Genomic DNA, 13,331 nt, shown 5'->3' with positions numbered 1-13,331 from the left:
TACGGTATCTGGACTATGGTGGTAAAGCTATTTCCTCTGCTTCCATGCTCAACTAACAACATATACTCTACTTTCAGCTTCAAGGTTACTATCTGAGAGAGGTCTTCCCTCAACCCAATATATATTAGTCTTTCCTCCTCAACCCTTGTTAGTTATTCTTGGCACACTATTGTTTTTTCTTCATGGTACTTAGAATGATTTATAATCTTATATTTTTGTTTTTACCAATTTGTCTATTTTCACCATCTTCCTACTGAAATGAAGTTCTCTTTAGGTCACAACTTTATTACCTAGTACTTATCATACATACATACAGTTAACATTCAATAAATATTTGTTTAATGAACACAAGCTAGGGCTCTGAATAAACTAAAAGACAGAGCTGAAGTAAACATATTAGCACACAGAGAGTTTTATCACAGTGTAATACTGCCCTAGAGCCTATGTAGCTATGCCAATATAATTAAAACACACTGAAAACTATATCCATCGATTGTGATTGATAACTTTAGAAAACTCAGTGATTTGCCTTACCAGTACTGCATGGGAATAACTAAATCCTGCTTCTCGGGATACAGACCAATTGGCATGCTCTTCAATCACTGACATATCTGGAAATTTTACCACACTGCTGAACCAGTCAAACTCCAACTCTAAGCATGGAGTTTCCTAAGAGATGGAATAAAAGTTATTTTATGTACATATATAGTTCTTGACTATCATAAAAAAAGAAAAAAGAAAAAGATTCTTATTCATGGTAATAAAAGGCTTACTTTATTTGGATTTGACCCAGTGACACCAATAGGGTTCAGCAAATCTTCTAATCCATGAGGTACTGGCCAAAGATTCAAAGCCATTTTTCCAGATACTAGAGTATCTGTGTAATCAAACAAGTTTATATTTCCCCAGGCTAATGGACAGTGTTCCTTAAAAAATAAACAGAAAAATATTCACTATTCAGTCCATTAAGTTATAAAATGCACTTTAAAACATTTTTCTTCCCCATAAAGGAAAATTCAACAACTATCTTTATAAATGATATCTATAACAAGCCACATTTTTTTGAAGTGTAAGTACTTTCCATTTTCCAACTGAAATTACATAAATCTTTCTTTAATTATAAATAGGGGATATGAATCAAAGCAAACAAGACAGATATTTGCATGTCATCATTTATCATGTTTCTGTGTAGTTATTTTGCATGCTTAAAAATTTGTATCAATATGAACTCAGGACATACTCATCATCAATTCCTGAAGCTCTCCCAAGGTACTCATTGATAAATATGTTGAATTAAAAAAATGTTTGATTTTTTAATTTTTTAAATAAAGAAAAAATTATATCCATTTCTTGAAAAAATTCAATTAGCAGTATAGTTAAGAGTTTTCAGAGAAGCTTAATTGTTCCTTTTGAAATACTTTACCTCTTTAGCACCCTTTCGGCCTTTAACAGAACAAATGGAAAGGCAAAGTCGAGCAGCACGAGGAAGATCGGGAATGTATATATCATAATTCAGCCATTCATTCCACCTATGTAACATTTTAAAGAAAAAAACAATTTACCAAAAAAAAGGCTTTATCCGGAGTATATAAACAACTCCTATAAATCAAGAAAAAGATAAATCAAATGAAAAACAGGCCAGAGATTGGTGAATAGACAATTCAAGAGATCATATCCAAATGGCCAGTAAACATGAAAAAGTAGTCAATATCATTTCTCATCCAGAAAATGCAAAATAAAATCTCATGAAGACTTCATTATACAAGAGGTTGGCTAAAACTACACAGACTGACAATACCAAGGGATGATAAGGATGTGTAGTAATGGGAAATCTCCTATACAGTTAGTGGAGGTGAAATTTGTAAATACAATTTGGAAAGTTTAAGCTACTAAAACTAATCACAACTCAGTTCCACCTCCAGGTAAGAAATCACAGAAATGTGTGCATTTGTGCACAGAATGTTAACAGAATTATTTACAATATGCCCCAAGGTGCAAACAATCCAAATGAACACTAGTTACTGACAATATGGATGAAATCCTACAAACATAATGCTGAGCAAAAGAAGCTAGACACAAAAGAATATCTACTCCTTGAGTCCATTTATATAAAATTCAAAAACAGCTAATACTAACCAATAGTGTTACAAGTTCAATAACAGTTACCTTTGGAAGGAGAGAAAGTTAATGGATTGGAAGGGGGTATGCGGAGGGGCCTTTGGAATGCTAGTAGATGTTCTGTTTCTTGACCAGTGGAATGGTTATATGGGTATTTCCTTTGTGATAATTCAATGAACTGTGCAATTATGATTTGTATACTCATGCATTTGTGCTATACTTCAGTAAAAAAATTTTTAAAAAGAATTTAAAAAAATGATCTTATAGAAAAGGGAAACTAAACATGATAAAATGAGATTTCCCATTATTATTATATTACCTTTTATATATCTAGATTTATTCAGAAGAACCCATTAATTTAAATAAGTTAGTATGTGAATAAAATGAAGGATACGTAGGCATGAAGCATCTGATTTTTTGAATAACTATTTCACAAGAGGCAATACAACCTGACACTCATAATAAGGAAATAATAAAAAGTTACTACAAAATGTGATAAGAAAATTATTCAATTTTTATGATAAATTCCTTTTAATTTACTGGATGTTACATCTGAAATTATGTCTATGTTTGGTGGACATGTTCATGAAGAGCCAAGTACAATACACAGCAGTTTTTTTATTTAAACATTAAACCAAATGGTTAAGAGTTTAGATTCAGAAGTCAGACAACCTGGAGTATAATCTCATTTCTACTATTTTACTAAATGTGTGACCCTCACATTCTTTGTCTGCTTTCTCCTCTGAAGATGGGATGACTAACAGTAGCTACTCTCATAAAGGTCTTGTGAAGATTAAATGAGATAATATAAGAATAGTAATTAGTCCATGGTAAAAGCTCAAGTGCTAGGTATTAGAAAACTTCCAAATGCTTATACTATTCTATTTTTTTATTATAAATAAAACATGACTTAACAATAAAATGGTATAACATTTCTATTTTTAATTAGCTAAAGAATAAAACTTTATCAGTAAAATTAATTTATTCTAGTATCTTTGAGTATGGACAAAGATGTCCAATTTTACAGAGAAGACTTAAATTTAAAATGGGAGGACTTAGCAAGAAGACATTCTAAAGGGAAAAGGAACAATAAATAAAGGGAGAAGAAATATCGTGGGGTTTGGTAAGTCCACAGTAACTTAAGAAAAAATTAAGGTACTTAAATGTACCTAACACTTTTTACTACTTTTAAATCTTTAAAATTGCTCATAATTAATGGGAAATATTCTACGCACTTTCTAAGAGAGCTATGCCTTGTGAATGTAGTTGGTCAGTAGTATGCTAACTGAATAAAACATGTTTCCCTCTTTTTCTGAAGTTCACACATACCAATTAAGTTCTTTATTTTTAGGCAATGATTTTATATACACAGCCCAAATTGATTCTGATTTTAGGAGATAATGGTAACATTTATGAAAACCGTAAAGTATTTTGTTTTTCTAGCACATGGGAAGCACAGATTTGGAACGATCACTTAATCTTAGTAAGAATTTAAAAATTTATGTTTCTACCTTTCTGATAACTCCATCTTTTTTCCTATGAGTTTTTTTGGGTAAATATAGAAAAGTAAAAAAATTTTCTTAAATCCTCATACTACTATCATAGGGATTTTCCTGATTAGACTAGAGAATTTTTAAAGAAAAGATAATTATATATAAGTCCTTTCTAAATAGTTACTTTACTAAAATTTTGACATTTTAATCTTATATTATTAAGTAACTTTACCTTTTACTTTTATAAAGCTAGTTTACTTTTAGTACTTGAAACAACCAGGATATATATACCCAATATTACTTTGAGGTCTTTGCTTGGGACTTACCTTAGACTGTTGGTTTTATAGTTTTCAAATTTGGAAAATTTTTGGCCCTTAGGTCTTCATATATTGTTTATTTGTTCTTCACACAACCACCCCACCCATCCTGTGACAGACATGCAGCATGAGTGGGAAATAAATTTTTTTGTTGCTTTAAAAAAAATTTTAAAAGATACTGGGGCTGATTGTTGCCATTGAGCAACGTCTAACCTTAATGATGTACTTCCTGCCCTACTGGTTCAGGTAGGGTAAGGAACTATTCCCTTCCTCCTGGCACAGAAGGCTGCCACCCGTGAACTTCACCGAGGCTCCAGAATGGTAGGTGCCTCCAGCAACTTGATTACAAGACCGGAACTTTTTCTTGACTCTCCTACAACTCAGTCTAAATGCATTATGAAGTTTACTTCTGGAGGACTCACTAGTTAGCTCTATTGCTAATTCACAAGATCCTCCCTTAAACCTTTCATACCAATTTGAGGTCTCCTAAATATTACTATTATATTCAATACTAGTATATTACTACTATATAAATATACTATTTATATATTATATATAGACTCTTATTCCCAAAGGATTCTATAGAGAGAGGGAAAGAAATGGCAGGATGCTAAGCTGTTGGGTTACACTATCTTCTATTTCCTTTCTATCTAGGCAGAAATAATTTAAAATGTTCCCTAAAACTCCCCCTTCCTAAGAAATTGATTTGTTCCCAAAGACTCTTTATTTGAATGTCATAAGTATCTATTCTTAGAAGTGATATGAAGGAAACTGCCTCAGAGTAGTCCAGCTCTGGAGTTGTTTGCCAACTGTCACTTCCTCTTAATGTAAATGGAGTTAAGAAAAGAGTAAAATGCTAGGTTTATGGATCTAATGTGGGAAATCATCAGCACAAAATTGTAACCATATTCTGCTCTTGATACAATGGGAAGAGAGAATCAGAAAACCCTTCAGATAAAATTTTACATAGAATCAAAAAAGTGATCCTGTGATTGATACTTATTTGACAGAAAGTCCTCATGTTCTATATATAAATGTCTGGTAATATATGACTTGTACTTAACTAATTATGTAAAAATACTACTTTTATTGATTATATTACTAAACACTAGTATGACTTTTGGGACTACAAATCTGTATTACTTCCTTACCTGGGATTGGAACAAGGTACTCTTTGAGTGTTCACATTATCACATAAGGGTTCTCCTCCATGGTAGATACCCGTTCGAACATAGATCTTAAAAAAAAGAAAGAAAAATATGTGCATACAAATATATACACACATATACTAGATAGATCCAATACTGAACAATATCAGAATAATGTAACTGATACTGAATGAGAGAATCCACTAAAAGTTTCTGTTCAGATGTTGCTTTTCCTTTCTTCACATAGACAGTAAGTTAACACTGACCTAGATTCTTCACCAAAATTTGTTTGCTGCCCTTGGAGGGGCATCAGACTACTGAAAATCATATAGGGCCTCAATCCTCTTGACCAGATATACAATTCAGAGTTTTTCATATTTTAGAAAGATAAATTTGTATATATATTAAATATTAGTTTTAGTAACTGGGAACACCATTCCAAAAAGATATTAATACTTCTGCAACAAAACACATGAATGTTTACACTACGTGGAATAAATAAAGACTGTAAAAACCCTTGCTTAAGATCAGGTCAGGTTTACAGTCAAATGAATTCTGTAAAACTTTTGATTTTAAGAGCTCAGAATTCCAGATATTAGAATTATTAAACTATTAGGATTAGGGATATTATAATTACAGACAGAAGACTATAAACTGTGAATAGCTGATGTAGGTGGGTAGTTTTCTGGCCAAATGAAAACAGAATGTAGGTCAAAAGATTATTTTAGTTCAATAAAAAAGGTTAATATAAAATAATTTATACAAAATAATAAGCATCAATACTTGACTTTACCTTGTCTATGTCTCGAATATTTACATTTACATAGGTTGCACAGAGAACTTTTATTCTGAGTGCACTATTTATAACCCAAAGGGATTTTGTAGATGTTTCTCCATTCATGTATGGTGTAGCTGTGGAGATGCGTCTGGAATAAGATGGCATCGTAAAACAGTCCATTGGCAGTTGAGAGTAAAGGCTTTCTTTAGCCATTAGCATTAAATTAGGCATCCTTCCAAGCATTATACAGCTTCTTATGTACTGTAAGAGATTTAGGGTAGGGGGGAGAAGCCATTTCTTACAAGGTTTCTTATTTTAAAAGCAACATGTAAGAGTACTGTGATAGAAGTTACATACTAATCTGCAAAGGTGAAAAAAAATCAAACATTTTGGCCATTTCTTAGTAGTTGCCATATTTATAACATCCAAAGTACTAAAGAGGAAAAAAATAAGGTCAGCTTTTGACACTGCAGTTCTACCCTTAACTGGAAGTAAAAAAAAGGAAATAAAAAAAAGGGTCAGAGGATACTCATTGTGAAAACACTGCACTTGTTAAAGAACAAGCAACATCATCTAGTAAACCTCTATCACTCAATCTATTAAGTCATAAGATGTCCAATCCAAGGGTTGTGGCCCACTTGCTCTTCTGTCCCAACATTTCCTGAGAAACATTTGTTTTGTTAAAAAAAAAAGACAAAACAACAAAGAGAGGAGAATGATAAAACTTTGGGATAAATATATATATATACATATTTAAATTAAAATACATTTTATTTTATTCAAAATGAATTTGAAATAGTAGTTTAGGGATAAAGATTTTTAATGTAAGTGCTACTGTGTCCATACTATAAATAGTATAGTATTTATAAAAAACAGCTTTTTTTTTTTCCCCCAATCTATAAGCCCCACTGGACTGTAAGCAATATGAAGCCAGGACCATGCCTTGCTTGGTATTGTAAATCAGTATTTAGCATATGCCTGGCACAAATATAGTTGCTTCTTATAGGTATTTATTTAATGAATAGAAATAAAGAGTAGAGAATTATTAACAGTACATCTTAATAATGGTAGGTCATGAATTTTTGAAATGTCTGTTTTAATTCCTTCCAGTGCCATTGCTTGGGAGGAGATAAAAATGATGAAATACCCCATATTTTGGGGTTAGTATAATTGTAAACATTTTTTTTTAAGGAGCAAGTTTATTGCTTATGCTGCCTATTTAAATGAATATATAAACCTCTTTGGAAAAAAGAAAGGCATTTGAAAAGTTTTCTATGTAGTTCCATATATTTAAAATTCCTATTGGCTAAAAAAATACTTTCACTATAAAATTGGAGCTATCCAGAATAGCACATGATGCATTTTATGCATGCAGAATACCTGAAACACTACGATCCCCAGGGCACAAAGAAAGTCACCAAATCAAATGTTGGTATCTGAATAATGATACAACTATTCTTACCATTACAAAAATGTTAATCAGGTTATCCATACATGTGCAGTCAGATCCCCAAATATTAATTATATAAAATCTAAAGGAAGAACAACATCTATTCTCTTAAATTAAATCCATCATTAGTCTCTCAAATTAAATGATTACAGCATAAAAAATTAAACTATGAATGCTATTTACTAATACCATTTAATTTTCAAAAAGTAGTCCCAAAATAGAGATACTCATCCCCAATGTGATTACTTTTAAAATTTTAGGTATTTTTGAAACTTGTTACTCACCTTATACTGACTCAGAGGGTATTTTTCTAGGAAGTATTCATCACATCCACAAACTTTTAAAATATACTTGCCCTGATATTCTAAAACACAGAGTTTTAGTTGTTCAGATGATAACAACATACTTCGGGTTTTTTTCCTGATTGCTTCAGCAATTACTTGTTCTGGCACACAGTCATGGTTGATTTTCAGAGTATACTTCTGCTTGTCATTATTTGGAGAAACTATTACCCAAATCACCACTATTATTTGCCCTATAATAGGAAAACATTATTAGACGCAATCACCATACATGTATTTCATTTTTCAAGAGACAAATTTGAAAAAGTACCATTATCTACCATTACTTAACCATTACTCTAACCATAACCAGAAATTACTCATAGTCAAACTTATTAAAGACAGGTAAATATCAGGTAGAAACAGCAAATCTTCAAATTTGATAGGGCTACCAGACCATGCCCAAATCTCATGCTGTATGGCAAGCATGTAAAACTGTGACTAATGGGTCCCAAGTACCTGAGACCAAGTTAATTTCCATTCTAGACTACATGACATACTTCATGAATATGATCCTTGTGAAGAGTGACTCACATGGTATCAAAAGTTCGACAGCACCTAAAGTGGAAGAGTTCTTGGCAACTTTGGGAAAGTATTATGGAGACTTAAAGAAAGATGCTGCATCAGAATGAGAGAAAAGATGGGGGAAAAAAGGGTAGAAGATGACTTTTCTAAGTTTTTCCTTTTAAGATCAATTAAGCCAGGAAACAAAAAGAAAAGGATGAAAATGGAAAGAATAAAACTATGTTAGAGTGGTCTGGGTGTTCACAGTACAATTTTTTAAACTTTCCTACATGTTGGAAAATTTTCCTGAAGAATGTTGGGGAAAAATCAAAAGAGCATTCCATTTTTAAAAATATGCTAGAGTAGAAAAGAATTTCAAATGAACAGCTTATGTTATATTGCATTAAACTACTTTGAATAATGTGGGATGAAACAGTAATGTCAACTTATTCTAACAGATTTTTACACTTAATAGTGTGTGAAAGTCAATCTGTTCTTTAATTTTGAATCAAAACTTTCACTTTATTATCTTGAAAAAAAGTACAGATATTTTGAGATATCTCATTTCCAAAACAATATAGTTATAAATTTTCACATTCACTCAGTTCTAGAAATTGATACATTAAGTCAACCTGTATATTATCACTATAATCAGATTTAATTACTACATTTAACATTAAGAGACTTATTTTTTCTTTATATTATATATAAAAATGTACAAACTTTTCCCAAAATTTTGTCAACTGTTTCTATTTACATTGTTTTTATTTGTAAAAAGATAATCAGATGTAATTCTGCAATAGTGAATTTCAAACTCAAGTTCTTTACTTTTATTCTGAGATAAACAATTCACCAAACTATCAGCATCATTTGCACACAATTCATTCAATTAATATTTACTGCCTACAAGTTGTGTAGTTGGCACTCAACTCTATCTTGTCAGTATAAGCAGTCCCCGTCTTCAAGACACTTATCATCTAGCTGGGATAAAAAGCCTGTAAAAAAATATAGGCACAGATAGATATTTTTACTATAGCAACCAATTGTGGTAAACTGACAATTTTCTTACCTTTATCTAATTTATTATATATGTGCTTTGGCAGTTCTGGTGAAGATTCTACATTTGGAGGATAGACATACATTGCTCTACTATGAGGTGAATTAAGATCTCTGAGATCCACAGCTTCTTTACAAACATTTAGAATATTTCTTCGGAAGTCCTGTACTTCTGGATCTTTAACCATATCAAATTCACACACTGGCATGCCAATAGCAAAACCTTAAAAAATTATATAAAGAATATAACATTCTATTAAATGGACAGGATGAACATGTTTCTTACAAATAGGGAACTTGGTTGACTTGGAAGATCACTAGAGTAAAGAAGTTTCTCTAGGCCTTAAAAAATTTCTGATGAATACAGATAGTAAGAGCTGACAAGGACTCAAGTATTTTTAATATATAAAATATAACATTTGGATTACATATTAGCAAGTTATATTTAAATAACAATTTATGTTATTTTATTTAGCAACTTGGAGCAAAGGCAGCAGACATTATCCATACACATTTTTAAGTAATAAAGCAAAACTGGATATAACAAATCTAAGTCAACCCTACAAATAACACTTCTTAAAGAAAACTATATAGAATACCAAGGTGTTAAAAACAGTTCCTTAACCCAATAATAAAAAAATACTTTCAATTTGTAATGATTTTAATTTAAAAACCTATTTATTTACAATTACAAAGGTAATTAGTTGGTTCAGACAGAAATATTTTGGTAATGACAAAATGGCTGTTTATAGATTTGCATTTAGAACAGGATAACAATGCCAAAATCAAATCATACCAATTTCTCGATTGAGGATCTTTTCTTCACGGTTGCCTACTGGCTCAATTACTTTCAAAAAGGGTTGAAAAAGCCGAAGGTCACAAAGTCGTCTTGTTTCATCAAAAAATTCTTCCCTTTCTGCTTCTTGGGTAACACTTACGAAAATGTAAGAAGATTCATCTTGAAGAAGTTGATGGAGAGGATATTTTCTTGCTTCTTTAAATAGTTCATGCTTTATAGTTATTAATGTAGCCTCACGGAGGCATTCTAAAGTCACTATCATTCCATTTGGTAGTAAACATTCTACTAGGATTCTTGGGGGCATCAAGTGGATGCCCCACAGTTCACCTGATGATGGTCTTGGAGGCATTGTTTTGATCCTTTACAAGTTTTACATATAAACTACTTTAAGGAATTAGACACGTGGCTGTCCCAAAACAGAAATCTAAACCAAAGAAGGAAAATACATGTTAAGAGAGCAACAACTGTAGAAAAATACATTTATAGTATTATTAAATGTAAAAATTCATTTTCTGTAGCTTAAACTGATTATGGTTAAGTAATATTAATTCATCTTAAATATTTTGATGGAGACAAATGTCATTCCAAATTAAGCTGAAAGAACCAATTCCAAAAAGAAATTAGAAGAAACACTTGTATTTATTGATATTTAATAGAGTCATATAATTAAAAAATATTTGAATGGGTTTCTTTTTTAAAGTCAGGTCTCATCAAGACAAAGCTGAGGATATGGGAAGAATGAGCAGTAAAACTGAACTGATAGCAAAGCAGCCATCATAGATCACTTTTATCATTCTCTTCTATCTTATGGAGCAACAGAATTCAACCCTTACCTCCCCCCTGTGGTAATGAAAAATTACATGGCTTAGTCTTTTATTCTTTCTTAAATCGATCTTTTTAATTTTTTTGTATTGATTATTGCCTGTTATTTTAAATCATTGTGCTTTTAGAGTACATATATTTACTATGGTATAAAGTGTCATCAATGCATTTTCCTTGAGATAGGATGATGAATTTGAATGATCTACTTTATCAAATAACCCAGTCCTAATACTTCTAATTGACATGAATTGATCTATACCTAAATGAGATCCACTGACTCTCTTTATTGGCACAATGTTCCAACCATGTTAAACGCTGGTAATATTTTTAAAAATACTAAGTATTATTATGATTTAAAGCCCACATTTTTTAGATGTCAACAATCTTGGAGGTTCTTTTGAATGATACTGCCAAAACCCACAAGGCACAAGTTTATGTCTGTATTTTTTTATTCAGTAAGCTAAACTGTGAAGATATAACAAAAGGTAAAGTGAGAGATAGTAAGGAAATAAATGAAAATTAAGCTAGAGAAAAGAAAAAAAAAGATAACTTAGTGTATTTGATTATTCTATCAGGCACTATGGAAAATAACTGTACATGACACTTCGTTGATTCACCAAAAATGTACTGGTGTTGTCCCTTAGACCATGTCAGATGTTGGGAATATGATGATGATGATGATGACATGCATGGCCCTTACCCTCTCACAAGACAAAGTCAAGAGTGTGAAGATTATGTGTACGCTGTGTAGGGTAATTAAATTCAGAGACCCAAAACAGGAAAAAAAAGCTCTCATGGAGAAAAGTCAGGTACTATAAAAGCAAAAAGAACGGCAACCTTAACTAAATGGACATTGGAGTGAGAAGGTTCCCACAGGAGGTAACATATAAACTGAATTATTTAATGACAAACAGGAGTTGAGTAAACACAGTAAGAAAGAGGTGTGGAGCATGATGAATCTAATCCAGCAACCTGCTGTGCCTGCCTGCCTCTAAGTCATATCCATTAACATCTAATCCATGAACAAACTTCATTAATTCTACCTCCTGAAACTGTCTATACTCCTTTACTATCACTCTTAACTGCCTTGGCTCAAACCAACCATTTTTAGTCTACCCTATTGCAAAAGCACCAATGATCTTCCTGCATCCAGGTTTGCCCACACAATCAACCTTTTACCTCACAGCCAATGTGACCTAGAGAGAGCAACAGGGCCTTCTTAGAGCAGACAGTGACAAAAAATTTTTGCTGTCTCAGTTGCTGTTTATGGTACGTTTCAGAGTTGTATGTAACATACAAAGGAGGTGAAGGGTAGAAATGGCAGAAATTTCAAGTCCTCCCCCGACCTCTGAAATACAGAAATCCAATGGAGGATAGTAAAGAATATAAAATTATTTTTTAATAGTTGAAAATATTTTTCTTCAAATTTATGAGAGACTCACTGAAGTTACAGGTTTTAAAATATAACTGTCCTACTTCCTATATTTTCACAAGAAAATTCACTGGCTAGTAGTAAAAAGACCAGATGCACCAATTTGGGTGCATAATTATAGAAAAACATAAGTTAAGCTTTTTAAAACATACAAAACAATTTGAAGAATGCAAAGGAAAATACCAAACGACTACTTTTAAATGATGATCTGCCTGCATAAAAGAGTTCAAATAAAAACAAAATGAAACCACAAACCAAAAACCACACCAAAACAGCAGCTGTTGTTTATAGTTTTCTTTGTTGAATGGTGCTAACAGGTCCTATGTTGTGGAATCATGGTGGTATCTATTTTACGTAATAAATAACCCACAGAGTATATCATATGTTCTCTAAGAATTAGCAAACAAGAAGTCTAGTATAGTAGGTACATCACTAATTCTAATCTTTATTCTACTATAGTATATTTATGGGCAATTAACAACTATTAAATACTTAAGACACACCCTTTTCATTAAGAGAATGAATGTGATCATAGCCATAAAACACCTGGAGACAGGCACTAAGCAGAAGAGAGAAGATGCTAACTTTCTTATTTGTCTTATGCAGGTCTTATTCTGTACAAACCAATCCTTCAGAGCTACACAAAAGTGTAGAAGAGGTGAATGGAGCTGACATTTACTATTTAGTATATGCCATGCACTTAGGCAGGCAGTAACCCTTCTCTGGCAGGTATTACCATTTTATGTATGAAGAAACTGAAAGTCAGAGAAATGAAGTTACTTGCACAAGTAAATGTTAGATATGGATTTTGAATCCAGACTAAGATGACTTCAAAGTGCATACTGCTCTTTGAGCTTCAGTTATGGCCAGGTAATTTTGGTGGTAAAATAAGAGAATGAGCTCTGCAGTTACACTGGATTCAATTCTGACTGCCTTAGTAAGTAGTTCAGTGGCCTTAAGCAGTTTAATTCATCTCAGTGAACCTCATTTTCTTTTTCACTTGCTGAACTGGATAATGGCATATACTTTATCAGATTATTGTAGTAGGTGAGGTAATATTTGAAAAACACAAG

At 32.0% G+C, this 13,331-nt stretch overlaps 1 protein-coding gene across 1 annotated transcript in view; it reads right to left on the bottom strand.

Annotated features, from left to right (window-relative positions):
• PIK3CA (phosphatidylinositol-4,5-bisphosphate 3-kinase catalytic subunit alpha) overlaps positions 1 to 13,331 on the bottom strand; it is an 82,589-nt gene that overhangs the window by 19,925 nt on the left and 49,333 nt on the right. Inside the window, exons 2-9 of the mRNA XM_036926708.2 lie at positions 10,002 to 10,428; positions 9,219 to 9,428; positions 7,589 to 7,839; positions 5,870 to 6,115; positions 5,080 to 5,165; positions 1,424 to 1,529; positions 774 to 926; positions 535 to 669 (exon numbers count right to left, since the gene is read on the bottom strand). Of these exons, the coding sequence (XP_036782603.1) occupies positions 535 to 669; positions 774 to 926; positions 1,424 to 1,529; positions 5,080 to 5,165; positions 5,870 to 6,115; positions 7,589 to 7,839; positions 9,219 to 9,428; positions 10,002 to 10,353 (1,539 nt within the window). The 5' untranslated portion in view covers positions 10,354 to 10,428. The remainder of the gene's footprint in view (positions 1 to 534; positions 670 to 773; positions 927 to 1,423; positions 1,530 to 5,079; positions 5,166 to 5,869; positions 6,116 to 7,588; positions 7,840 to 9,218; positions 9,429 to 10,001; positions 10,429 to 13,331) is intronic.

Source organism: Manis pentadactyla, chromosome 1 (assembly GCF_030020395.1).
Source record: "Manis pentadactyla isolate mManPen7 chromosome 1, mManPen7.hap1, whole genome shotgun sequence".
NCBI classification, from domain to species: Eukaryota; Metazoa; Chordata; class Mammalia; order Pholidota; family Manidae; genus Manis; species Manis pentadactyla.
Note: the sequence above shows the minus strand (reverse complement) of the source record. Positions and strands in the feature narration are given on the sequence as shown.